This window comes from Bombina bombina, chromosome 4 (assembly GCF_027579735.1).
Source record: "Bombina bombina isolate aBomBom1 chromosome 4, aBomBom1.pri, whole genome shotgun sequence".
Lineage (NCBI taxonomy): Eukaryota > Metazoa > Chordata > Amphibia > Anura > Bombinatoridae > Bombina > Bombina bombina.
Window position 1 is genome coordinate 521630094 of NC_069502.1, and position 27966 is coordinate 521658059.

Genomic DNA, 27966 nt, shown 5'->3' on the forward strand with positions numbered 1-27966 from the left:
CCACCTCTAACAATACACAAAGGTGTTCAAGCTTAAATCTGAAGGATACTTCTTCAGCATCAGATTAAGGAATTATACTGTCCGAATCTGAGATTTCACCCTAAGAGGCTACCGACATATCCTCTGCATCAGACTTATGAGGGAGGGCAACCTGAGCAGCAGAAAATGGAACAGAAACCTTAATATCTGACTCTCTTATTCCTCTTGCGTTTTCCCTTTAACATGAGAAAAGCAGATAATGCCGCAGATACCGCAGAAGATACCTGTGTAGCAATATCTGCAGGCAAATAGACAGTTCCAGGAGGCTGAGAGGCAGTATATGTGACACCATGGAGGCTTGGGACATAACAGGAGAAAGATGTGGCATTGCCTGAACAGCATCATCCTGGGAGACATTGGGCTCAGAGGGCAACAACCTATCTTTACATTCAATAGCAAAAGAAATGAGGGGAGCACCAAAAAGGCTGAGGTAGATAAGTAAATTAACACTTTAATAAATACCTAGTTATAAAATATAGTACCTAGTACATATTACACTTTACGTTAATACCTAGTACATATTACACTTTGATGAATACCTAGTGATAAAATATAAAATATAGTACCTAGTACATAAATACCTAGTACATGTAATCAATACATATAGTAACTAATTGTATAAAATATAGTACCTAGTACATTAATACCTAGTACATATAATCAATACATATACTAACTAATACATTAAAATACATGGATCCATGTCTAAAAGCAATAATAATACAGAATGAATGCACACTAAAAATACGAAATTTGCACAATAAAAGCAATGATTATACAGATTGGGGTAAACAGTACAAATATACACAATAAAAAATATGCACAATGATAATACACAGTTTGGCAATGGGCTAGCGTAATAGGTTTATATAGGGGTAAAAGTCAGTCCTGGAAAAAATATATAATGATCAGTTTATCCAAAGTTCAATGTGTCAGTGTCAATTACAGTTCATCCAAGAGTGTAAGTGGGAAAATCCAATGTGTTGGTGTTGATGCTGTTGGTTCCAAAATAACACGTGTGAAAAAATATAAAAAATGAAAAGAAGAAAAAAATGAATGAAAAACAAAAAATAATAAAAATTCAAGTGCACAGAAATATTTCTGTGTTCAACAATATACTCAGTGCTCACAGTGATAGGATGTCTCTATTAATCATCATATGACAATCATATAAGAATGAGATGATTGTCATATGATGATTAATAGAGACATCCTATGTGAGCACTGAGTATATTGTTGAACACAGAAATATTTCTGTGCACCTGAATTTTTATTATTTTTTTGTACACCCAGATTTTTACTCACTTTTTTCACCTTCCACCATTTTTTGATTTTTGTTTTTCATTCATTTTTTCCTCTTTTTATTTTTTATATTTTTTCACACGTGTTATTTTGGAACCACCAGCATCAACACCAACACATTGGATTTTCCCACTTACACTCTTGGATGAACTGTAATTGACACTGACACATTGAACTTTGGATAAACTGATCATTATATATTTTTTCCAGGACTGACTTTTACCCCTATATAAACCTATTACGCTAGCCCATTGCCAGACTGTGTATTATCATTGTGCGTATTTTTTATTGTGTATATTTGTACTTTTTGCCCCAATCTGTATAATCATTGCTTTTATTGGGCACATTTCGTATTTTTAGTGTGCATTCATTCTGTATTATTATTGCTCTTAGACATGGATCCATGTATTTTAATGTATTAGTTACTATACGTATTGATTATATGTACTAGGTATTTATGTACTAGGTACTATATTTTATACTATTAGTTACTATATGTATTGATTACATGTACTAGGTATTTATGTACTAGGTACTATATTTTATATTTTATCACTAGGTATTCATCAAAGTGTAATATGTACTAGGTACTATATTTTATAACTAGGTATTTATTAAAGTGTTAATTTACTTATCTTCCTCAGCCTTTTTGGCACTCCCCTCATTTCTTTTACTGTTTAGATTTTTTTTGGGTTCACTAGGGAACTCATTGAGGAGAGCTAGAGGTACCTCCATTTGCGCAGGGTAAACTTTTATATTTACATTCAATAGCTCTAGCTAAACATGTAGCACAGAATTGCATAGGCAAAGTAATTTGTGCCTCAAGGCATAACAAACATTTATCAAAATTCCCAGTGTCATGATCCATGTCCATCCTAGCAGAGATTTTTATTGGGGAAAAAACGATAATTTCTTATTATAGGTTTTGGGGACTACTGTCACTTTAAGAAAACTTTCAGAGCGGTAACCACTAACTAAATCAGACTAAAACGGAACCTTTGCACCTCAGCCTGACTGAGGTGTCTCACCTGACCTCCGGTCTATGAATTGAGGATTCCCAAACAAGAAGACTGTAGAGAGCTCTCCTGCTGAACAAGCGACACTAGCAATAGAAATGGCGCCGCTCCTCTTAAAATACTGAAAAGCGGAAGAGCGGTCACGTGACTAGCCCCATAGGTATTGCGCAGATGATTAAAAAAAACACGCTCTCAAGAAACTGACAGTCTGCAAAACCGTTAAAACACTAATAAATGAGCCCAAAGTGTGAATTTGTTACCGTAATTAATAAGTAACACATGAGCCATAAAATAATCAGGGATATGTATTAATTAACCCCTCATGTTCCACAGAAGCCTCTCTGAATAAGGAATCAAATTAATAAGGAATATACTTTAATCCCATAAAAAGTATTAACCCCTAGTCTCCTAGTCACGATAAAGTGCCTGCATCCTGCCTTTGTAAATATCCTTATAAAGGATATAACATGTCCCAGATAATGTTGCAGCTCAATCTTATTAAGTGCACAGTCTCCATACATAGAAGACAAAAAAGGCACTTACCTGCAATCTAGCTGTCAGGGAGGACGACAGCTCACAAGGTATGAGAGGACACATACTCCTCACAGAGACCTGTTGAAAAAAGAGAGAACAGAGTAAACCTACTCTGGCTTTCTATACTAGGGCAGCAATATGTTAGGAAAACGCAGCAAGGCCCACCTTACAAGTTCCTAACTGCTTTAAAGACACCACTACTCTACTGAAGAGATTGACGTGGACTACAGCTATACCCAAAATCTTGCTTGTAGGGAAAAAGAAATCCAATTTTCTTCAGACACCAAAAACTTTACCACCTCCTTTTAACAGAGGCAAAGAGGATGACTGGGGATTATGGGTAGGGAAGTGACACTTAACAGCTTTGCTGTGGTGCTCTTTGCCGCCTCCTGCTGGTCAGGAGTGATATTCCCACTAGCAATTTGATGACGTTGTGGAGTCTCCATATTTTAGGAAAGAAACATAATTCATGCTTACCAGATAAATTAATTTCCTTCCTGGCAGGGAGAGTCCACGACCCCGCCCATCATTTATTTTCGTTGGGTGGCTCCTTTTATATATTATTTCTTCTGGCACCTTTATGCCCTGATGTTTCTCCTACTTTTCCTTGTTCCCTCGGCAGAATGACTGGGGGATAGGGGAAGTGGGAGGGATATTTAAGCCTTTGTCTGGGGTGTCATTGCCGCCTCCTGGTGGTCAGGTGATGTATTTCCCAACAGTAAGGAATGAAGTCGAGGACTCTCCCTGCCAGGAAGGAAAGGAATTTATCTGGTAAGCATAAATTCAGTGTTTGCCTAATCCTAATGAACTGGAGTGTAATCCCACATGTGATGTTTTGTAAGCTCTCACCATCATAAAACAAATTTATTTTTTTAGGTAAACGTAAATGTGTCTTTTTCCGGATCTGGTTTTCTGTTCTGGTACAAAAAAACAATCAAACAAGCTAGGTTTTTTTTGTTTTATTCAATAATATTGAAAACAATGTATTGATTTCAATGTTTGTTTTCAAATTGTAACAAAATCTATTTGCTGCCACTAGCTAAACATTTTTTTCAAGCAGTTGATTAAATATTAGAAAACCATTCTTTTTTTGAATATCTAATTGTTTGTAAAGAAAATCGCAACTTTCTTTGTTGATGAACTCTTTGGCAAACAAGTTTGAGCTAGGTATAAAAAAATGAGGAAGGTTTGCTTCTTTTAGACATTCTTGGAAGTATTCAATATATCTTACAAAGCACGTGTGCAGATCTTCACATTTCCATTGGTCATCTGATGACCACTTGACACATTCATGCAGTAGTGCTGTCTTAGCATGGTAGGAGCAAAACGGGTCCATTGTCTTCATATTGCTTTGTTTTAGCTGTTCCAAGAGGTATTTTAGAAGTTTTAGACATTTCTTCCTGTGGAACATACAAAAAAAAAAGTTAAATAATACACATATATCTATTAACAATTTTTGACTAAATATGCGGTTACATTGTACAATAAATAGTCTTATGTGGCAAAAAGTTTATTTAATCATGGCTCCCAAAATATTAAATGTTTAAGAGCAGTTTTAATTTTCAACAGCCAGAGGCACTTATGCTTAAAGGGACACTGAACCCAATTTTTTTCTATGGTGATTCAGATAGAGAATGCAATTTTAAGCAACTTTCTAATTTACTCCTATTATCAAATTATTTTCATTCTCTTGATTCCTTTATGTGAAATGCAAGAATGTAAGTTTAGATGCCGGCCCATTTTTGGTGAACACACTGTGTTGTTCTTGCTGATTGGTGGGTAAATTCACGTACCAATAAACAAGTGCTTTCCATGGTTCTGAACCAAAAAATAGCTTAGATGACTTCTTTTCCAAATAAAGAAAGCAAGAGAACGAAATAAATCAAAACATTTTTCTGATAGTAAGGTGTCTGTCCCATCTGCTGTTGTGAAGGTTGACCTCCCCCATATGTCTGATTAGGAGGATACCTCGGTAGCTTCTGAGAGTGAAATTTCGGATTCTGACAGTATAAATCCTTTGATTCTGAAAAGGTAAACTTCAGATTTAAGCTTGAACACCTTTGTTTACTTCTAAAGGAGGTACTGGCTACTTTGGACTACTCCGATTCTTCTGTCGCTGTCAACCCTAAAAAATCTAGAAAGCTTAACAAATACTATGATGTTCCTTCCTCTGTAGAAGTATTTCCTGTTCCAGACCGTGTGTTGGAGATCATTGCACAGGAATGGGATAAGCCTGGGATTCCTTTTTCCCCGTCTCCTGTCTTTAAAAAGATGTTTCCTGTTGCTGACTACATTCGGGACTCATGGCGCACTGTGACTAAGGTAGAAGGGGCTATTCTACTCTGGCCACGAGAACCACGATTCCTATAGAGGATAGCTATTCTTTTAAGTACAAAAAGCTGGAGGCTTATTTAAAGAAATTGTATGTTCATCAGGATTTACAATGGCAACCTGTATTGTATTGCCACAGTAATAAGTGCAGCATCTTATTCGTGTGATGCTTTGTCCGAATTGATTTTAGAGGAGACTCTGTTAGAGGAGATCCAAGATAGGATTAAGGCTCTCAAACTGGCCTATTCCTTTATCTCTGATGCTAGCATGCAAGTCATTAGACTGGGAGCCAAGATGTCTGGCTTCACTGTCCTAGCCCGCAGGGCTCTGTGGCTAAAATCTTAGTCAGCTGATGTTACCTCCAAGTCCAAGCTCCTGTGGCTACCTTATAAGGGTAAGACCCTGTTTGGTCCTGGGCTGGTGGAGATAATTTCTGAAATTACAGGTGGAAAGGGGTCCTTTCTACCACAAGACAAGAAGAATAGACCTAAAGGACATCAAAATTCAAATTTTTGCTCCTTTCGTAACTTCAAAAGTCTTCCTCTCCCTCCTCCATGCCGGAGCAGTCCAAGTCCTCTTGGAGATCCAATCAGACTTGGAATAAGGGGAAGCAATCAAAGAAGCCTTCATCTGAGACTGTCAGCATGAAGGATCTGCCCCTGATCCCGGATTGGATCAAGTAGGGGGCAGACTTTTCTTGTTTCGACAAGCTTGGATACGCGATGTCCCAGACCCTTGGGCTGTGGACATAGTATCTCAGGGTTACAAAACGGAGTTCAAGAATTGTCCTCCCAGGGGCAGATTCCTCTTCTCAATGTTATCTATGCATCAGGTAAAAAGAGAGGCATTCTTAAGCTGCGTTCAGGACCTTTCCTTCCCATGAGTGATTGTTCCAGTCCCAGTAAGGGAACAAGGTCTAGGATTCTATTCAAATCTGTTTGTGGTTCCCAAAATAGAGCGAACTTTTCGACCCATTTTAGACCTAAAGTGTGTCAACAAATTTCTCAGGGTACCGTCCTTCAAAATGGAAACCATTCGTTCCATTCTTCCTTTGGACCAAGAGAGTCAGTACATGACGACCATAGACCTGAAGGACGCGTATCTTCATGTCCCCATCCACAGGGATCATCCCCAGTTCCTGAGATTCGCTTTTCTAGACAAGCACTTTCAATTTGTTGCTCTTCTGTTTGGCCTTGCCACAGCTCCCAGAATTTTCACAAAGGTTCTGGGGCGCTCTTAGCAGTAGTCAGGTCTCTGGGAATTGCGGTGGCTCCTTACCTGGACGATATCTTGGTTCTGGTGTCATCTTTTCAACTAGCAAAATCTCATACAGAGATCTTGTTGTCTTTTCTACGTTCCCACGGATGGAAAGTAAACCTAGAGAAGAGTTCCCTTGTTCCAACTACAAGGGTGTGTTTCTTAGATTCCCGATCCATGAAGATTTTTCAGACGGAGGTCAGTAAATCCCAAATTCTCTCCTCTTGCCTCTCTCTCCAGTCTACTATTCGGCCATCAGTGGCTCAATGCATGGAGGTAATTGGTCTGATGGTCCCTTCCATGGACATCATTCCCTTTGCTCAATTCTATTTGAGAGCTCTACAATTATGCATGCTCAGACAATGGAACGGAGACCATTCGGAAGAGACTCTCTCTTGTGGTGGATTTCTCAGGATCATCTGTCTCAGGGCACATGCTTCCGAAGACCCTCCTGGGTGATTGTGACCACGGACACCGAGCAGTCTGGGACTCGTTAAAGGCTCAGGGCCTATGGACTCGGGAAGAGTCTTCTCTCCCCATAAACATCTTGGAGTTAAGAGCAATCTTCAATGCCCTGATGGCTTGGACTCAGTTGTCCTTAGCCCTGTTTATCAGATTTTAGTCGGACAACATCACCTCAGTGGCTTACATCAACCACCAGGGAGGAACTCGGAGTTCCTTGGCCATGAAGGAGGTGGCTCAGATTATTCAGTGTAAAGTCCAAGAAGCAGCCGCACCATAGAAGTAATCCTTTATTAGGTTAGTACAAAAGCATAAAAATGCAACGTTTCGAACCACACAGGTTCTTAATCATGCATATACAAAGGCCTACTGAGCTCAGCCTTATACTCTCTCAAAAAACTCCTCCCCCATGACATCATCAAGGTAACACAGGTGAATGCTAATTAATGTAAAGTTGTCCATAGACCTGTCTACAACAACAATAGTAGCAGTATTAATATGTGTTGAATACAGACAGTAATCTTATACCAAACATTTTTTGTATATATCACTGAGTCATTTCATACACCATCAGTTTTATAGAGACTCAATTATAAAAAAACATAAAATACATCAGTATATACATCCAGAATCATTAGTATATGGGATTGTAAAAAATTGTACAATTCTGTAAAGCTATAAAAATATCTATAAAAAATACTGAGAGATCCCAATCTATGTTCATTCCTTGTGGCATTCTGGTCTCCAAATGGTAGATCCAGAATGCCTCTCTCTGATTAAGTCTTTTAACCGTATCACCCCCTCGTCAATCAACAGGTACATGCTCAATGATCTGATATCTAAGTTAGCTCACTGTGTGTCCTGCCTCCTTAAAATGACATGCAACAGGTGATTTAACGCAGGCTGTTCTAATATTTGACTTGTGTTCCGTGATTCTATCACGGACACATCTGGTCGTTTCGCCTACGTAAAATCTCGCACATGGACATTTTAAAATATAAATTACAAAATTTGTGTTGCATGTAAAAAAAACATTGATGAAAAATGTCTTGCCTGTACGGGGATGATAGAAGTTAGAGCCTTTTATTAGGTTGTTACAATTACTACATCCCAAGCAGGGAAAACATCCATTTCTTTCATGTAATTAGCAAGAGTCCATGAGCTAGTGACGTATGGGATATACATTCCTACCAGGAGGGGCAAAGTTTCCCAAACCTCAAAATGCCTATAAATACACCCCTCACAACACCCACAAATCAGTTTTACAAACTTTGCCTCCTATGGATGTGGTGAAGTAAGTTTGTGCTAGATTCTACGTTGATATGCGCTCCGCAGCAGGTTGGAGCCCGGTTTTCCTCTCAGCGTGCAGTGAATGTCAGAGGGATGTGAGGAGAGTATTGCCTATTTGAATTCAGTGATCTCCTTCTACGGGGTCTTTTCTCCAACATAGGTGTGTCCGGTCCACGGCGTCATCCTTACTTGTGGGATATTCTCTTCCCCAACAGGAAATGGCAAAGAGCCCAGCAAAGCTGGTCACATGATCCCTCCTAGGCTCCGCCTACCCCAGTCATTCTCTTTGCCGTTGTACAGGCAACATCTCCACGGAGATGGCTTAGAGTTTTTTAGTGTTTAACTGTAGTTTTTATTATTCAATCAAGAGTTTATTTTGAAATAGTGCTGGTATGTACTATTTACTCAGAAACAGAAAAGAGATGAAGATTTCTGTTTGTATGAGGAAAATGATTTTAGCAACCGTAACTAAAATCCATGGCTGTTCCACACAGGACTGTTGAGAGCAATTAACTTCAGTTGGGGGAACAGTGTGCAGCCTCTTGCTGCTTGAGGTATGACACATTCTAACAAGACGATGTAATGCTGGAAGCTGTCATTTTCCCTATGGGATCCGGTAAGCCATGTTTATTACGATTGTAAATAAGGGCTTCACAAGGGCTTATTGAGACTGTAGACTTTTTCTGGGCTAAATCGATTCATTATTAACACATATTTAGCCTTGAGGAATCATTTTATCTGGGTATTTTGATATAATAATATCGGCAGGCACTGTATTAGACACCTTATTCCTTAGGGGCTTTCCCAAAGCATAAGCAGAGCCTCATTTTCGCGCCGGTGTGGCGCACTTGTTTTTGAGAGGCATGGCATGCAGTCGCATGTGAGAGGAGCTCTGATACTTAGAAAAGACTTTCTGAAGGCGTCATTTGGTATCGTATTCCCCTTTGGGCTTGGTTGGGTCTCAGCAAAGCAGATACCAGGGACTGTAAAGGGGTTAAAGTTTTAAACGGCTCCGGTTCCGTTATTTTAAGGGTTAAAGCTTCCAAATTTGGTGTGCAATACTTTTAAGGCTTTAAGACACTGTGGTGAAAATTTGGTGAATTTTGAACAATTCCTTCATGTTTTTTCGCAATTGCAGTAATAAAGTGTGTTCAGTTTAAAATTTAAAGTGACAGTAACGGTTTTATTTTAAAACGTTTTTGTACTTTGTTATCAAGTTTATGCCTGTTTAACATGTCTGAACTACCAGATAGACTGTGTTCTGAATGTGGGGAAGCCAGAATTCCTATTCATTTAAATAAATGTGATTTATGTGATAATGACAATGATGCCCAAGATGATTCCTCAAGTGAGGGGAGTAAGCATGGTACTGCATCATTCCCTCCTTCGTCTACACGAGTCTTGCCCACTCAGGAGGCCCCTAGTACATCTAGCGCGCCAATACTCCTTACTATGCAACAATTAACGGCTGTAATGGATAATTCTGTCAAAAACATTTTAGCCAAAATGAACACTTGTCAGCGTAAGCGCGGCTGCTCTGTTTTAGATACTGAAGAGCATGACGACGCTGATATTAATATTTCTGAAGGGCCCCTAACCCAGTCTGATGGGGCCAGGGAGGTTTTGTCTGAGGGAGAAATTACTGATTCAGGGAACATTTCTCAACAGGCTGAACCTGATGTGATTGCATTTAAATTTAAGTTGGAACATCTCCGCATTCTGCGTAAGGAGGTATTATCCACTCTGGATGATTGTGACAAGTTGGTCATCCCAGAGAAACTATGTAAAATGGACAAGTTCCTAGAGGTGCCGGGGCTCCCAGAAGCTTTTCCTATACCCAAGCGGGTGGCGGACATTGTTAATAAAGAATGGGAAAGGCCCGGTATTCCTTTCGTCCCTCCCCCCATATTTAAAAAATTGTTTCCTATGGTCGACCCCAGAAAGGACTTATGGCAGACAGTCCCCAAGGTCGAGGGAGCGGTTTCCACTTTAAACAAACGCACCACTATACCCATAGAGGATAGTTGTGCTTTCAAAGATCCTATGGATAAAAAATTAGAAGGTTTGCTTAAAAAGATGTTTGTTCAGCAAGGTTACCTTCTACAACCAATTTCATGCATTGTCCCTGTCGCTACAGCCGCATGTTTCTGGTTCGATGATCTGATAAAGGCGGTCGATAGTGATTCTCCTCCTTTTGAGGAGATTATGGACAGAATCAATGCTCTCAAATTGGCTAATTCTTTCACCCTAGACGCCACTTTGCAATTGGCTAGGTTAGCGGCTAAGAATTCTGGGTTTGCTATTGTGGCGCGCAGAGCGCTTTGGTTGAAATCTTGGTCGGCTGATGCGTCTTCCAAGAACAAGCTACTTAACATTCCTTTCAAGGGGAAAACGCTGTTTGGCCCTGACTTGAAAGAGATTATCTCTGATATCACTGGGGGTAAGGGCCACGCCCTTCCTCAGGATCGGCCTTTCAAGGCAAAAAATAAACCTAATTTTCGTCCCTTTCGTAGAAACGGACCAGCCCAAGGTGCTACGTCCTCTAAGCAAGAGGGTAATACTTCTCAAGCCAAGCCAGCTTGGAGACCAATGCAAGGCTGGAACAAGGGAAAGCAGGCCAAGAAACCTGCCACTGCTACCAAGACTGCATGAAATGTTGGCCCCCGATCCGGGACCGGATCTGGTGGGGGGCAGACTCTCTCTCTTCGCTCAGGCTTGGGCAAGAGATGTTCTGGATCCTTGGGCGCTAGAAATAGTCTCCCAAGGTTATCTTCTGGAATTCAAGGGACTTCCCCCAAGGGGGAGGTTCCACAGGTCTCAGTTGTCTTCAGACCACATAAAAAGACAGGCATTCTTACATTGTGTAGAAGACCTGTCAAAAATGGGAGTGATTCATCCTGTTCCATTAAGAGAACAAGGGATGGGGTTCTACTCCAATCTGTTCATAGTTCCCAAAAAAGAGGGAACGTTCAGACCAATCTTAGATCTCAAGATCTTAAACAAGTTTCTCAAGGTTCCATCGTTCAAGATGGAAACCATTCGAACTATTCTTCCTTCCATCCAGGAAGGTCAATTCATGACCACGGTGGATTTAAAGGATGCGTATCTACATATTCCTATCCACAAGGAACATCATCGGTTCCTAAGGTTCGCATTCCTGGACAAACATTACCAGTTCGTGGCGCTTCCTTTCGGATTAGCCACTGCTCCAAGGATTTTCACAAAGGTACTAGGGTCCCTTCTAGCTGTGCTAAGACCAAGGGGCATTGCTGTAGTACCTTACTTGGACGACATTCTGATTCAAGCGTCGTCCCTTCCTCAAGCAAAGGCTCACACGGACATTGTCCTGGCCTTTCTCAGATCTCACGGATGGAAAGTGAACGTGGAAAAGAGTTCTCTATCCCCGTCAACAAGGGTTCCCTTCTTGGGAACAATATTAGACTCCTTAGAAATGAGGATTTTTCTGACAGAGGCCAGAAAAACAAAACTTCTAGACTCTTGTCGAATACTTCATTCCGTTCCTCTTCCTTCCATAGCTCAGTGCATGGAAGTGATCGGGTTGATGGTAGCGGCAATGGACATAGTTCCTTTTGCGCGCATTCATCTAAGACCATTACAACTGTGCATGCTCAGTCAGTGGAATGGGGACTATACAGACTTGTCTCCGAAGATACAAGTAAATCAGAGGACCAGAGACTCACTCCGTTGGTGGCTGTCCCTGGACAACCTGTCACAAGGGATGACATTCCGCAGACCAGAGTGGGTCATTGTCACGACCGACGCCAGTCTGATGGGCTGGGGCGCGGTCTGGGGATCCCTGAAAGCTCAGGGTCTTTGGTCTCGGGAAGAATCTCTTCTACCGATAAATATTCTGGAACGGAGAGCGATATTCAATGCTCTCCAGGCTTGGCCTCAGCTAGCGAGGGCCAAGTTCATACGGTTTCAATCAGACAACATGACAACTGTTGCGTACATCAACCATCAGGGGGGAACAAGGAGTTCCCTAGCGATGGAAGAAGTGACCAAAATCATTCTATGGGCGGAGTCTCACTCCTGCCTCCTGTCTGCTATCCACATCCCAGGAGTGGAAAATTGGGAAGCGGATTTTCTGAGTCGTCAGACATTGCATCCGGGGGAGTGGGAACTCCATCCGGAAATCTTTGCCCAAATCACTCAGCTGTGGGGCATTCCAGACATGGATCTGATGGCCTCTCGTCAGAACTTCAAAGTTCCTTGCTACGGGTCCAGATCCAGGGATCCCAAGGCGGCTCTAGTGGATGCACTAGTAGCACCTTGGACCTTCAAACTAGCCTATGTGTTCCCGCCGTTTCCTCTCATCCCCAGGCTGGTAGCCAGGATCAATCAGGAGAGGGCGTCGGTGATCTTGATAGCTCCTGCGTGGCCACGCAGGACTTGGTATGCAGATCTGGTGAATATGTCATCGGCTCCACCTTGGAAGCTACCTTTGAGACGAGACCTTCTTGTTCAGGGTCCGTTCGAACACCCGAATCTGGTTTCACTCCAGCTGACTGCTTGGAGATTGAACGCTTGATTTTATCGAAGCGAGGGTTCTCAGATTCTGTTATCGATACTCTTGTTCAGGCCAGAAAGCCTGTAACTAGAAAGATTTACCACAAAATTTGGAAAAAATATATCTGTTGGTGTGAATCTAAAGGATTCCCTTGGGACAAGGCTAAGATTCCTAGGATTCTATCCTTCCTTCAAGAAGGATTGGAAAAAGGATTATCTGCAAGTTCCCTGAAGGGACAGATTTCTGCCTTGTCAGTGTTACTTCACAAAAAACTGGCTGCTGTGCCAGATGTTCAAGCCTTTGTTCAGGCTCTGGTTAGAATTAAGCCTGTTTACAAACCTTTGACTCCTCCTTGGAGTCTCAATTTAGTTCTTTCAGTTCTTCAGGGGGTTCCGTTTGAACCCTTGCATTCCGTTGATATTAAATTATTATCTTGGAAAGTTTTGTTTTTAGTTGCAATTTCTTCTGCCAGAAGAGTTTCAGAATTATCTGCTCTGCAGTGTTCTCCTCCTTATCTGGTGTTCCATGCAGATAAGGTGGTTTTACGTACTAAACCTGGTTTTCTTCCAAAAGTTGTTTCTAACAAAAACATTAACCAGGAGATTATCGTACCTTCTCTGTGTCCGAAGCCAGTTTCAAAGAAGGAACGTTTGTTGCACAATTTGGATGATGTTCGCGCTCTAAAATTCTATTTAGATGCTACAAAGGATTTTAGACAAACATCTTCCTTGTTTGTTGTTTATTCCGGTAAAAGGAGAGGTCAAAAAGCAACTTCTACCTCTCTCTCTTTTTGGATTAAAAGCATCATCAGATTGGCTTATGAGACTGCCGGACGGCAGCCTCCCGAAAGAATCACAGCTCATTCCACTAGGGCTGTGGCTTCCACATGGGCCTTCAAGAACGAGGCTTCTGTTGATCAGATATGTAGGGCAGCGACTTGGTCTTCACTGCACACTTTTACCAAATTTTACAAGTTTGATACTTTTGCTTCTTCTGAGGCTATTTTTGGGAGAAAGGTTTTGCAAGCCGTGGTGCCTTCCATTTAGGTGACCTGATTTGCTCCCTCCCTTCATCCGTGTCCTAAAGCTTTGGTATTGGTTCCCACAAGTAAGGATGACGCCGTGGACCGGACACACCTATGTTGGAGAAAACAGAATTTATGTTTACCTGATAAATTACTTTCTCCAACGGTGTGTCCGGTCCACGGCCCGCCCTGGTTTTTTAATCAGGTCTGATAATTTATTTTTTTTAACTACAGTCACCACGATACCATATGGTTTCTCCTATGCAAATATTCCTCCTTAACGTCGGTCGAATGACTGGGGTAGGCGGAGCCTAGGAGGGATCATGTGACCAGCTTTGCTGGGCTCTTTGCCATTTCCTGTTGGGGAAGAGAATATCCCACAAGTAAGGATGACGCCGTGGACCGGACACACCGTTGGAGAAAGTAATTTATCAGGTAAACATAAATTCTGTTTTTTCTGTTTCCGGCGTCATACGTGTCACCGGAAGTTGCGTCATTTTTGACGTTTTTTTGCGCCAAAAGTGTCGGCGTTCCGGATGTGGCGTCATTTTTGGCGCCAAAAGCATTTAGGCGCCAAATAATGTGGGCGTCTTTTTTGGCGCTAAAAAATATGGGGGTCATTTTTGTCTCCACATTATTTAAGTCTCATTATTTATTGCTTCTGGTTGCTAGAAGCTTGTTCACTGGCATTTTTTCCCATTCCTGAAACTGTCATTTAAGGAATTTGATCAATTTTGCTTTATATGTTGTTTTTTTCTATTACATATTGCAAGATGTCCCAGATTGACACTGAGTCAGAAGATACTTCTGGAAAAACGCTGCCTGGTGCTGGATCTACCAAAGTTAAGTGTATCTGTTGTAAACTTGTGGTATCTGTTCCTCCAGCTGTTGTTTGTAATGAATGTCATGACAAACTTGTTAATGCAGATAATATTTCCTTTAGTAATGTTACATTACCTGTTGCGGTTCCGTCAACATCTATTCCCCCTTCTAGTAAACGTAAAATGTCTTTTAAAACTTCTCATTTTTCAGATGAATTTTTAAATGAACATCATCATTCTGATTCTAATAGTGGTTCCTCTGGTTCAGAGGATTCTGTTTCAGAGGTTGATGCTGATAAATCCTCATATTTATTCAAAATGGAATTTATTCGTTCTTTACTTAAAGAGGTCTTAATTGCATTAGAAATAGAGGATTCTGGTCCTCTTGATACTAAATCTAAACGTTTAAATAAGGTTTTTAAATCTCCTGTAGTTATTCCAGAAGTTTTTTCCTGTCCCTGATGCTATTTCTGAAGTAGAATCTCATACGAATCGACTTGTGTTGTTTCTTCAAGAACATGGTTGGAGGATCAATTTACCGAAAAGTTCATTGATTCCTCAGACAAGGGTAACCTTTTTAGGTTTCCAGATAGATTCAGCGTCCATGACTCTGTCTCTGACAGACAAGAGACGTCTAAAATTGATCTCAGCTTGTCGAAACCTTCAATCACAATCATTCCCGTCGGTAGCCTTATGCATGGAAATTCTAGGTCTTATGACTGCTGCATCGGACGCGATCCCTTTTGCTCGTTTTCACATGCGACCTCTTCAGCTCTGTATGCTGAACCAGTGGTGCAGGGATTACACAAAGATATCTCAATTAATATCTTTAAAACCGATTGTACGACACTCTCTGACGTGGTGGACAGAGCTTCTTTTGTTCTTCCAACCTGGACTGTAATTTCAACAGATGCAAGTCTGACAGGTTGGGGAGCTGTTTGGGGGTCTCTGACAGCACAAGGGGTTTGGGAATCTCAGGAGGTGAGATTACCAATCAATATTTTGGAACTCCGTGCAATTTTCAGAGCTCTTCAGTCATGGCCTCTTCTAAAGAGAGAATCGTTCATTTGTTTTCAGACAGACAATGTCACAACTGTGGCATACATCAATCATCAAGGAGGGACTCACAGTCCTCTGGCTATGAAAGAAGTATCTCGAATACTGGTATGGGCGGAATCCAGCTCCTGTCTAGTTTCTGCGGTTCATATCCCAGGTATAGACAATTGGGAAGCGGATTATCTCAGTCGCCAAACGTTACATCCGGGCGAATGGTCTCTTCACCCAGAGGTATTTCTTCAGATTGTTCAAATCTGGGGACTTCCAGAATTAGATCTGATGGCCTCTCATCTAAACAAGAAACTTCCCAGGTATCTGTCCAGATCCAGGGATCCTCAAGCGGAAGCAGTGGATGCTTTGTCACTTCCTTGGAAGTATCATCCTGCCTATATCTTTCCGCCTCTAGTTCTTCTTCCAAGAGTAATCTCCAAGATTCTGAAGGAATGCTCGTTTGTCCTGCTGGTGGCTCCAGCATGGCCTCACAGGTTTTGGTATGCGGATCTTGTCCGGATGGCCTCTTGCCAACCGTGGACTCTTCCGTTAAGACCAGACCTTCTGTCGCAAGGTCCTTTTTTCCATCGGGATCTCAAATCCTTAAATTTAAAGGTATGGAGATTGAACGCTTGATTCTTAGTCAAAGAGGTTTCTCTGACTCTGTGATTAATTCTATGTTACAGGCTCGTAAATCCGTATCTAGGGAGATATATTATAGAGTCTGGAAGACTTATATTTCTTGGTGTCTTTCTCATCGTTTTTCCTGGCATTCTTTTAGAATTCCGAGAATTTTACAGTTTCTTCAGGATGGTTTGGATAAAGGTTTGTCTGCAAGTTCCTTGAAAGGACAAATCTCTGCTCTTTCTGTTCTTTTTCACAGAAAGATTGCTAATCTTCCTGATATTCATTGTTTTGTACAAGCTTTGGTTCGTATAAAACCTGTCATTAAGTCAATTTCTCCTCCTTGGAGTTTGAATTTGGTTCTGGGGGCTCTTCAAGCTCCTCCGTTTGAACCTATGCATTCATTGGACATTAAATTACTTTCTTGGAAAGTTTTGTTCCTTTTGGCCATCTCTTCTGCCAGAAGAGTTTCTGAATTATCTGCTCTTTCTTGTGAGTCTCCTTTTCTGATTTTTCATCAGGATAAGGCGGTGTTGCGAACTTCTTTTAAATTTTTACCTAAGGTTGTGAATTCTAACAACATTAGTAGAGAAATTGTGGTTCCTTCATTATGTCCTAATCCTAAGAATTCTAAGGAGAAATCTTTGCATTCTTTGGATGTAGTTAGAGCTTTGAAATATTATGTTGAAGCTACTAAGAATTTCCGAAAGACTTCTAGTCTATTTGTTATCTTTTCCGGTTCTAGGAAAGGTCAGAAGGCCTCTGCCATTTCTTTGGCATCTTGGTTGAAATCTTTGATTCATCATGCTTATGTCGAGTCGGGTAAAACTCCGCCTCAAAGGATTACAGCTCATTCTACTAGGTCAGTTTCTACTTCCTGGGCATTTAGGAATGAAGCTTCAGTTGATCAGATTTGCAAAGCAGCAACTTGGTCTTCTTTGCATACTTTTACTAAATTCTACCATTTTGATGTGTTTTCTTCTTCTGAAGCAGTTTTTGGTAGAAAAGTACTTCAGGCAGCTGTTTCAGTTTGATTCTTCTGCTTATAATTTCAGTTTTTTCATTTTAAGATTTAAACTTTATTTTGGGTGTGGATTATTTTCAGCGGAATTGGCTGTCTTTATTTTATCCCTCCCTCTCTAGTGACTCTTGCGTGGAAGATCCACATCTTGGGTAGTCATTATCCCATACGTCACTAGCTCATGGACTCTTGCTAATTACATGAAAGAAAACATAATTTATGTAAGAACTTACCTGATAAATTCATTTCTTTCATATTAGCAAGAGTCCATGAGGCCCACCCTTTTTTTGTGGTGGTTATGATTTTTTTGTATAAAGCACAATTATTCCAATTCCTTATTTTTTATGCTTTCGCACTTTTTTCTTATCACCCCACTTCTTGGCTATGCGTTAAACTGATTTGTGGGTGTGGTGAGGGGTGTATTTATAGGCATTTTGAGGTTTGGGAAACTTTGCCCCTCCTGGTAGGAATGTATATCCCATACGTCACTAGCTCATGGACTCTTGCTAATATGAAAGAAATGAATTTATCAGGTAAGTTCTTACATAAATTATGTTTTTTGTTGGGACCTATCAATGTTTGTCTACTTCTTTTTTGGGGGCCCAAGTCAGATTTAATCAATTGATCCCTGATATTTTTAGGCCTCCTAAAGGCAATCATGTGGGGTTTTTTAAATTACACTATTTCTGGATTACTATGTTTCAAGATGTTCCAATGTTTTTGAATTATCTGTGTTTATTCAGTGGGCAGAAGCTTACGATTGTCTTCTATCTGACATCCACATTCCAGGAGTGGACAACTTGTCAGAACGCCAAGCTTCCAAGATACAGTTCAAGGTCAAGAGATCCTCAGGCCACCCTGATAAATGCTCTGGTGGTTCCTTGGGATTTCAGTCTAGCATACCTGTTTCCTCCATTTGCTCTCCTTCCTCGAGTCATTGCTCGTATCAAACAGGAGAGAGCATCTGAAATTCTGATAGCTCCTGCATGGCCTCGCAGGACCTGGTTTGCAGACCTCGTGAGGATGTCTTCTCTTCCATCTTGGAGGCTACCTCTGAGGGAAGGACATTTTAACTCTGGGTCCTTTCCTCCATCCAAATCTAGTTTCTCTGAAGTTGACTGCTCGGAGATTGAATGCTTAGTTTTGGCTAAGCGTGGATTTTCTGAGTCAGTTATTGATACCATGCTTCAAGCTCGCAAGCCGGTTACTTGCAAAATTTACCATAAGGTATGACACAAATACCTTTATTGTTGTGAATTGAAGGTCTTCTATTAGAGCAGGGTCAGGATTCCTAGAATTTTGTCTTTTCTCCAGGAAGGTCTGGAGAAGGGTTTGTCAGTTAGTTCTCTGAAAGGTCAGATTTCTGCACTGTCTATTCTTTTACACAAATGTCTGGTGGATGTGCCAGATGTTCAAACTTTTTCTTTTGTCAGGCCTTGGTCAGAATCAGGCCTGTGTTTAAACCTGTTGCTCCTCCTTGGAGCCTTAACCTAGTTCTTAGAGTGTTGCAGCAGGCTCAGTTTGAGCCAATGCATTCTGTAGATATTAAGTTGTTATCTTGTGAAATGCTTCCAGGACTTCCGGCTGGGGGCGGAGCGAACAGGTAGCTGGCAGGTAGCTGCTGTCTGCTTCGTCTGTCCTGTCCTTGCTGACTAAGGATATTATCAATCTCCAGCCTCCGAATTGTGCCTTGGCCTAATGGGGTTCAATAGACCCGGCACCTGATCTGTGGATCTCGGAGTAGAAGTCCCTACAAGGCTGAAGTTGCTCTTTTGCCAAGAGCACGTTTCCAAACCCCCCTCAGCTGGGGGAGTTGTCGGGGTGTTGGTAACCCAGAGAGTGCTTGTTATGTCCAGCTGTAAGCACTGCTTTTTTGTTCGCTCTACCGACCTGCTAAATAATACCTGATACACTAAATTATTTATGTCTCGGGGCGAAGGTGGGAGACAAGAAAAAGACGACCTAACATATACTGGAACCTTAACTGGGGGCCCTCAAGAACTGTGTGTGATTATATTTCAGCAGTTTGAAGAGCTGTGCTAAATACAGACATAAACCTGAAACCTTCCAGTGATCCGGTTCTGTGCTTCAATTTGGCATAGAAGTTGTGGAATAAGCTCACGGTGCCGCAAGTGTAAGAAATATCAGGCTTACTTCAAATCTCGTAGCGCCGGAGGGGAAGGTGTGTACCCGGCTGCAGCAGTCTGAGCCAATCCAGTGGCGGTGAGCCGACACTCCTACTTTCTGTTGGCGTCGCGCCAGACGGGTCCTGGAAGTGGAGTGCTGTTGACCGAGTCTCCCTTCGTCCTCTACAACAGACAACGGCTAACACAGACAGCTGGTCGTATGGTCCAGGAGGACGAAGCTCAAGCCGAGTTGCATTGAATAGGCCGTGAAGTGAAACTTTGCATGGGCAAACACGTATCACAGCTAAGACGGCGTCAGTCAAGGCAAGGGGCTCTGGAAATTTTAGAAGGATTCCCCGTTATGGTGCGGTAGATCCAACACTGAAGAGGAAGGGGTATTAAGAGTAGCAGTGTTTTGTGCTCATCGGCAGCATCTCGGCATGTGCTAACATCGAGTTCTGAGGTACCTGTGCTTTCTTTCTTTTTTGGACAGCTGCCAGAAGATATGTAAGTGTAATATCTGGAGGGTTATAAGTACGGGACATTTTCCTCTTAAACAATTGGAGTGGTACCACATTGTCCTAGACGAGACTTTTTAACCCAATGTCATTTTGAAGAGTGTGTTGTCCCAGTAGAATATCAATGTGCAGTGTCCAGAAACGGTCTAGAAATAAAGTTAAATAAACAAAGGGTATTAAGGTGCCCCTGTCTGGACTCTGGGACTGTTCAGGGTAAACCTAACTGTCAGTTTATATGTAGCTACTTAATGTACCAAGGTTATTTAACAACTGTGCCAGATTTAACATATAATATGTTGCTACAGGATGAATAAGTTCCCTGATGTGTGTCACCTAATGAATCTTTTTCTGCTTAACATACACAAAATATTGTTAGTTTATTCAGAAAGGGGAAAAAAAAGGGGGATTTAGTGTAAAGGTACTTGGATGTAAACTTTAAGTTATTATATTTAATAGGTGTATCAATCCTTTTGATATAACGCTATCAATTACTACATGTTCATTGACCCAGAAGTCTTTCATATAGAGATAGTGTTTAAGGGCTCATTAAAGTGTGTTGAGGGTATATAAGCATTCCACTAAACACTAGTGTTAAGTACTACACAGTGTATATATCCTAAAACTACAAAACTAATATATCTAGGAGTTTTGTGGAGCCTAAGAAAGACCTGGGGTTATTTTGCTCTCCTGCTATAAATTTTGATAATTATTGTGTTGAAATCCATCTTTAGGGAATCCTAAGATTTGAGCTAAATTTTCTCTCCATTTTTGATAATATTTTTGGCTGTATTTTTTTTTTTTTTTTTCTCAAGCTATACTGAGAAGCACCGATTTTTTTTTTTTTTTTTTCTTCACCTTTTTCTCACTATCGGCTTTTTTTAGCCCCTGTGCACATATTGGTACCAACTAATTTTTATTTTTTTTATTCCAGCACTTTTTTTTGGCACTATAAGTGTGCGTGTTTGATTTTGTTCATTTTTGCTCACAAATTTTTTTTTTTTTTTTTTTTTTAATTTTCTTTTGCACTTACACTCGGTCAGCCCCCCTTACGGGATTGACTGTGAGTATCACACATAGACACATTTATTGATATATTGGTATTTATATCTAACACGAAACACACGTATACAGAAGTGAATGGAGAGGTTTATCTCTCAGCAAAAAAATTCCTCTCCTATTATGCCACCTAAACAGAGAGACAAGAGAGGCAACTCCAAAAGTATAGAGGGGCCCCATGATACTTTCCAAGATAGAAATGCAATGAATCTTTTTAATGATATGTCTGAATTTGCCGCAGAAGTGGCGAAAATGATGGCCCCACATTTGGATTTAGTTAAACAGGAAATAAAGTCAGAGATCTCCAATCTTTCCAATGAGATTAGGCAATTTACTGTCCAAATGGAGGAGGTCGAGACAAGAGTGTCCGACGTAGAGGATAGGTTGAACGTTGTGAGTTCGGCATCAGCTGTCCAGGATAAGGCCATCGCTCAGTTACAAGCTCGAGTAGAGGACCTTGAAGATAGGTCAAGGCGTAACAACTTGAGAGTGATTGGCCTGCCTGAAACAGCTGAATTCCAAGATGTATTACGCTTTGTCTCCATCACGCTTCCTCAGGCACTCATGATCCCTCCTCCTCCTACACCATTTTTGATAGAAAGAGCCCACAGAATAGGGGTGCTCAGAGAAAATAATACTATGCTTAAAACAAGGCCGATCATTTTCAAGTTTGTCAATTATCAAGATAAAGTATTATTTTTGAACCATTACAGAAAACTTAACTCCTTGATTATTAACTCCCATAGAATTTCAATCTTTCAAGACTTTTCCGCGGAAACTAGGGCCAAAAGAAGAGAAATGTCCCCTTTCTTTGATAAATTTGTGAAAGCGGAATGTAGTGTTAGACTGGTTTATCCAGCTAAGCTTCTAATTAATAAGGCAGGGGTCTCATATGTGGTAAATAATAGTGAGGAAGCGATGTCTTTATGTAATAAAATGGGCATAGCTTGACTAGAAGGTGTTGAGGAAAATGACATAGAAATTCATTAATAAGAATTAAGAATGGGACACGTTCTTTTTATGTGGTTGTATTTTAAAGTTTTACTTTTTACGTTTTTTTTTTTCTTTTCTCCCCCCCCCCCCCCCACTCCGTTCCCCCCTGGCCGCTCTTCCCCCCGCGCAGTATGGTTGGTTGTTTAAATTCTAATATATTGAAGGGACACCTGTTAAAGTTTGATTGTTTGGAGGTATGTTAGACACCCTTAACTTGGTTTCTTGGAACGTGGGGGGCATAAACTCTCCAATAAAGAGGAAGGCCATAATTAAACATCTAGCAAAATTAAAACCAGATCTCGCCTTCTTACAGGAGACACACCTTAAAAGCTCGGAATATGTGAAACTTCAGACTAACTGGGTAGGTGAGGTAATTGCGGCCCCATTTAACGCACGTAAAAGAGGAGTGGCTATTCTTTTTAATAAAAACTTAGAGTATAAAATAGATTCTTCCACCATAGATCAGGAAGGCCGCTTTTTAATTGTAGAAATCACAATTAATAAAATACGGTATGTATTGTGCAATATATATGGGCCAAATAAAATTGACAAGTTATTTTGGGACAGGATGGTCCGATATCTGCATAAATTTATAGGTCAAAATCTTATAGTGGCGGGGGATTTTAATCTAATAGCAGATCCTATTCTTGACAGAGCAAGTAAAGGTTATAATTTTGTTTGTGACAGGAAGACTTGTATTCTTCAAAAATTTTCCACACAACTAGGGTTAACAGATATCTGGCGCACACAAAATCCAGATCTGAGAGCTTTCACATGTCTAGCAAGAGGTCAGCAATCCCTGTCCAGGATAGATATGTTTCTGATTGCAGAATCTATGATTGGCTTAGAATGGAAAGCGGACATAAGAGATATAACAATCTCAGATCATGCGGTGATCACATTATCACTTAATGTACCCCAGAGACAGGTAATTACCAATCAAACTATTTTTTTCCCTAAATATTTAGTGAATAATAATAACTTCCAGAACTGGCTGATTAATCAATGGAGAGAATATGAGAATATTAATAAAGATTATAAAAATAGACCAGAGGTGTATTGGGAAGCGGCTAAAGCTGTAATAAGAGGCCAAATTAAGGCGTACATGTGTAAACTGAAAAAAAGAATTAGACAGCAGGAGACGCAACTGAGCAATCAAGTAAAAAATACATACAGAGTATACCTAAGCGAGCACACGAGAGATAAATGGCAAAAGTATATAGACGCCAAGAACGCGCGAGACATATTTATCAAACAAAAAACTGCTTTAGATCTTCAGAGACAAAAAGCCCTATATGGAGGTTTTGCGGGCAGATCCGCCAAATTTTTGGCTAGGCTAACTAAAAAAAATTGTCGGAATCCCATAAAGGCCATTAGATCTAATACAGGTAGGTTTACTAACAATGCGGATATTACTAAAGTTTTTTATGACTATTTTAGCGCGCTTTATAGAGCTGAAGACTATTCGATAGATAAGCAGAAATTATTCTGGGATAAGATCAAGATTCCCAAAATTTCTCCAGAGATTTTGGCAGAGATCAATAAACCGATCGATGTGGAAGAAATTTCAGTAGCAATTAAATCTGCCAAAACAAATAAAGCAGCTGGTCCAGACTGTCTTCCCATTGAATTTTATAGGATTCTCCAACCACATATTATATTAGCACTGGAAAAATTGTTTAATTTTTATTTTATTGGGAACAATAAATGTTCACCATATTTCGCAGCAGCAGTTATATCACTGATTCCCAAAAAAAACAAAGAACCAGATCTTCCAGAATCATATAGACCAATCTCCGTATTAAACACGGACTACAAATTGTTAACATCTATTTTAGCAAACAGATTAAAACCGCATTTAGGCTCAATCATCCATGAAAATCAGTCAGGCTTCATGGCAGGGAGAAATCCCACTAGGAATACACGAAAGGTCATGACTCTGATAGACTTTTTCTGGAATAAATTCAGAACAACAAGACATAGCGATATGGTGGACTTAGCCTTACTAACGTTAGACGCTGAAAAGGCTTTCGATCGTATCGCCTGGAGGCATCTATTTTATTCCGTAGAACAATTTGGCCTGACAGGACATATGTATAAATTTATTCAGTTAGTATACTCTACCCCCTTCTCATCTCTACTAATTAATGGGCAGATTTCTCAACGGATGGTCCTACAACGGGGTACGCGTCAGGGCTGCCCACTATCCCCATTGTTGTTTAACTTATCATTAGAGCCGCTAGCAATTTTACTTCGACAGAAATTGGAAGGGATTCGGGTTGGAGATCAGAAATTAGTATTACTAATGTACGCGGATGATATACTTCTATGTCTGAGTAATATTGAACGAAGTCTTTCCCGACTACTAGAATCGATTGAATTGTTTGGTGCCATTTCGGGCTATAAAATTAACCTCACCAAATCTGAGCTATTATGGCTTAATAAGAAAGATCAATATTTCAGACACCCATTTACCGAGACTTCGCAGATAACCTATCTTGGCATCAAATTAAGTGCGAATCCAGATGACTGGTATAAATTAAACTTCGGTAAATGTTTTCTAGAATGTAAAAACAAGATGGAAGGATGGAAAAATCTACCTATCTCCTTAACAGCTAGGGTCATACTTATAAAAACCATTCTCTTTCCTAAATTATTTTACCTCATACAAAATATCCCAATTCCTATTCATAAGACAGATATAACCAACTATAATAGGGCATGTTCCAACCTAATCTGGAAGGGCGCCAGGGCGCGTATCTCTGCTCTACGTCTTATGTGTAATAAAGAAGCAGCAGGTCTATCTCTTCCCAATCTACAATTCTACAGCTTGGCAGCACGGATGAAAGTTGCGGTTGATTGGGTAACCGATCACGAACAGGTCTCGGCAGTATTCTGGGAATCGGCCCTGGTGGCTCCTTTTCGATTAGATGCTATTCTACACTGTCCAATGAATACACTTCCATCTTCAATTTTTGCTCTCAGTACTTATAGATATATTATTCTAGCATGGCAAAAATGTTGCGTCCTTGCGGGGTGTTCGCCTTATGTCTTAAAATATTTACCTATTATAGGGAACCCTAATTTTGCACCAGGGTTGTCAGATAAAGTTTTCAGGGTATGGTTTTCCAAAGGATTGGTATTTGTCGCTCAAATGTTGGATTCAAATCTTGTGCCATTAACCTTTAGTGATTATTTGGACTCGGAAATAAAGATTTTTACGCATATTTGCAGTTAAGGCATTTTATATTTGAGTTAAAGCAAAGTTATGGAGTAGAGTGGGCTCTTTTGGAGCTTCAAATTAAAATAAATAATTTTCAAGGCGGCTTGCACTCAATAGCTCCTTTTTATAATTTCTTGAATCAGGGATCATCTGATGTACAGAGAGAGTTTATAGCTGAAAAATGGAGTAAGTTTTTTCCTGAGGTTGATAGCCAGGTTATCGAGAATACTTTTAAAATAATTGGAAAAAGTTGGGTGCTGACCACCTGGAGAGAGACACAAATTAAGCTAGCCTTTATGACGTATTTGACGCCAGCTAGATTGACTAATTGGTATAGGGTGGAGGTGGTATGCCCCAAATGTTCTGCTTCTAGGGCAGACCTTTTACATTGTTTTTGGACTTGCCCAAAGATTGGTCAATTTTGGCTTAGGGTAGAGCACTGGATACAGACCTCTCTCAAAATAGATTACCACTTTCAGCCGATGGAAATATTTTTTTTAGTGAATCCGCAGAGTGCCCCCAGAAACTTTAAATTAATCAACTTGATCATATTTCTTGGCCGCAACATATTATTGAGAACATGGAAATCGAAAATAGTCCCTAAATTAAAAGAGCTTAAAAATACTTTGACTGCCCATTTTACACAAGAACAATGGAATTTGCAAGACGTTACGGAGGGAAGGTTAGCCCGGTTCTTTAACCAATGGGAAACATTTATTCTATCTTTCCCTGTGGAAACTCAAATTAGGTTGGTTAAACCTTTTAGGGACACTCCATATGTGCAATTACAAGTATTGGCTGGTCATTTTCCCCGTATATGGTGTAACATTGGAGAGTCGGAAGGGGAATGAATACGGAGGGGGAATACGGATTGGTGGGGATTTTTGTTTTCGTTTTTTTTTTTTTTTTTTTTTTTGTGTGTGTGTTGTAACTTTAGGTCAGGAAATTCCCTTGAGCTAGAATCCGATCAATATAGTGTCAGGTCAGATCAAACAGGAGTTAGATTCAGTGTTAAAGTATATTTGCTACAGTGGAGGCATAAAGAGGCATAGTTAATAAATGTATAGTATATATTATTAGAAGCTGATCTAAAATTTCTTTTATTTTTTGGTTGTAGACATATACACTGTTACAGAAGAACTGTAATTCATTTATTTTCTGTTATTTTGTTTCTTCTCGGTTTTGTTGCTAATGCCAGAATGTATATATATCTATGTTGTTGCATAATATAAATCTTATTTAAAAAAGAGAAAGGAAAAGAATAGAAAAATTCCAGCTAAGTGTACAAATACTTCATATAAGGGGATTATTATTTTGTTAAGAGGAAGTGATACTGTTGTCCTAAATTGTTTTTTTTGTTTCAAAATATGTCTTACCTGGCCCTGCGTGGCACAAGGAGTTTGAATCCATTTGATTGTACACTTTGTTGGATATAAATAAATATTTAAAAAAAAAAAAAAAAAAGTTGTTATCTTGTAAAGTTTTGTTTCTTATTGCCATTTCCTCTGCTCACAGAGTTTCTGAACTCACAGCTCTGCAGTGTGATTTGCCTTACCTTATTTTTTATGCGGATAAGGCGGTCCTTCGTACTTAATTGGGGTTTCTCCCTAAGGTGGTTTAGTATCCTTCCTTTTTACCTAATCCTTCTCATAAGGAGCGTCTTGGATTTTGTGCGTGCTCTAAAATTTTACCTACAGGCTACTAAAGATTTTCGTCAGTCTTCTGCCCTGTTTGTTTCTCAGGAAAGCGTAGGGGTCAGTAGGCCACTTCTATTTCTCTTTCCCTCTAGTTGAGAAGTATGATTCATTTTGCTTATGAGACTGAAGGACAGCAGTCTCCTGTGAGAATTACGCCTCATTTCTCCAACATTGGTGTGTCCGGTCCACGGCGTCATCCTTACTTGTGGGATATTCTCTTCCCCAACAGGAAATGGCAAAGAGTCCCAGCAAAGCTGGTCACATGATCCCTCCTAGGCTCCGCCCACCCCAGTCATTCTCTTTGCCGTTGCACAGGCAACATCTCCACGGAGATGGTTAAGAGTTTTTTGGTGTTTAAATGTAGTTTTTATTCTTCTATCAAGTGTTTGTTATTTTAAAATAGTGCTGGTATGTACTATTTACTCTGAAACAGAAAAGGATGAAGATTTCTGTTTGTAAGAGGAAGATGATTTTAGCAGACAGTAACTAAAATCGATTGCTGTTTCCACACAGGACTGTTGAGATGAAGTAACTTTAGTTGGGGGAAACAGTTAGCAGACTTTTCTGCTTAAGGTATGACTAGCCATATTTCTAACAAGACCATGTAATGCTGGAAGGCTGTCATTTCCCCTCATGGGGACCGGTAAGCCATTTTCTTAGTCACACATAAAAGAATAAAGGGCTTAAAAAAGGGCTTAAATACTGGTAGACATTTTTATGGGCTAAAACGATTGCTTTATTGGGGCATATTATGCAGATTCTAGCTAATAATTGGCATTATAATCTTGGGGAACGTTTAAAAAACGGCAGGCACTTTGTTGGACACCTTTTTTTAGTCTGGGGGCCTTTCTAGTTATAGACTGAGCCTCATTTTCGCGCCATTACTGCGCAGTTGTTTTTGGAGAGCAAGGCATGCAGATGCATGTGTGAGGATCTAAGAATCACTAAAAAAGCTTCTAGAAGGCGTCATTTGGTATCGTATTCCGCTCTGGGCTTGGTTGGGTCTCAGCAAAGCATATAGCTGGGACTGTATAGGGGTTAAATTTAAAAACTG

The 27966-nt window shown here is 40.2% G+C and overlaps 1 protein-coding gene across 1 annotated transcript in view; it reads right to left on the reverse strand.

Annotated features, from left to right (window-relative positions):
- Nucleotides 1–3835: 3835 nt before the first annotated feature.
- Nucleotides 3836–27966, reverse strand: part of CGAS (cyclic GMP-AMP synthase) — a 273184-nt gene continuing 249053 nt past the window's right edge. Inside the window, exon 5 of the mRNA XM_053710434.1 lies at nucleotides 3836–4291. Coding sequence (XP_053566409.1) covers nucleotides 3931–4291 — 361 coding nt within the window. The 3' untranslated portion in view covers nucleotides 3836–3930. The remainder of the gene's footprint in view (nucleotides 4292–27966) is intronic.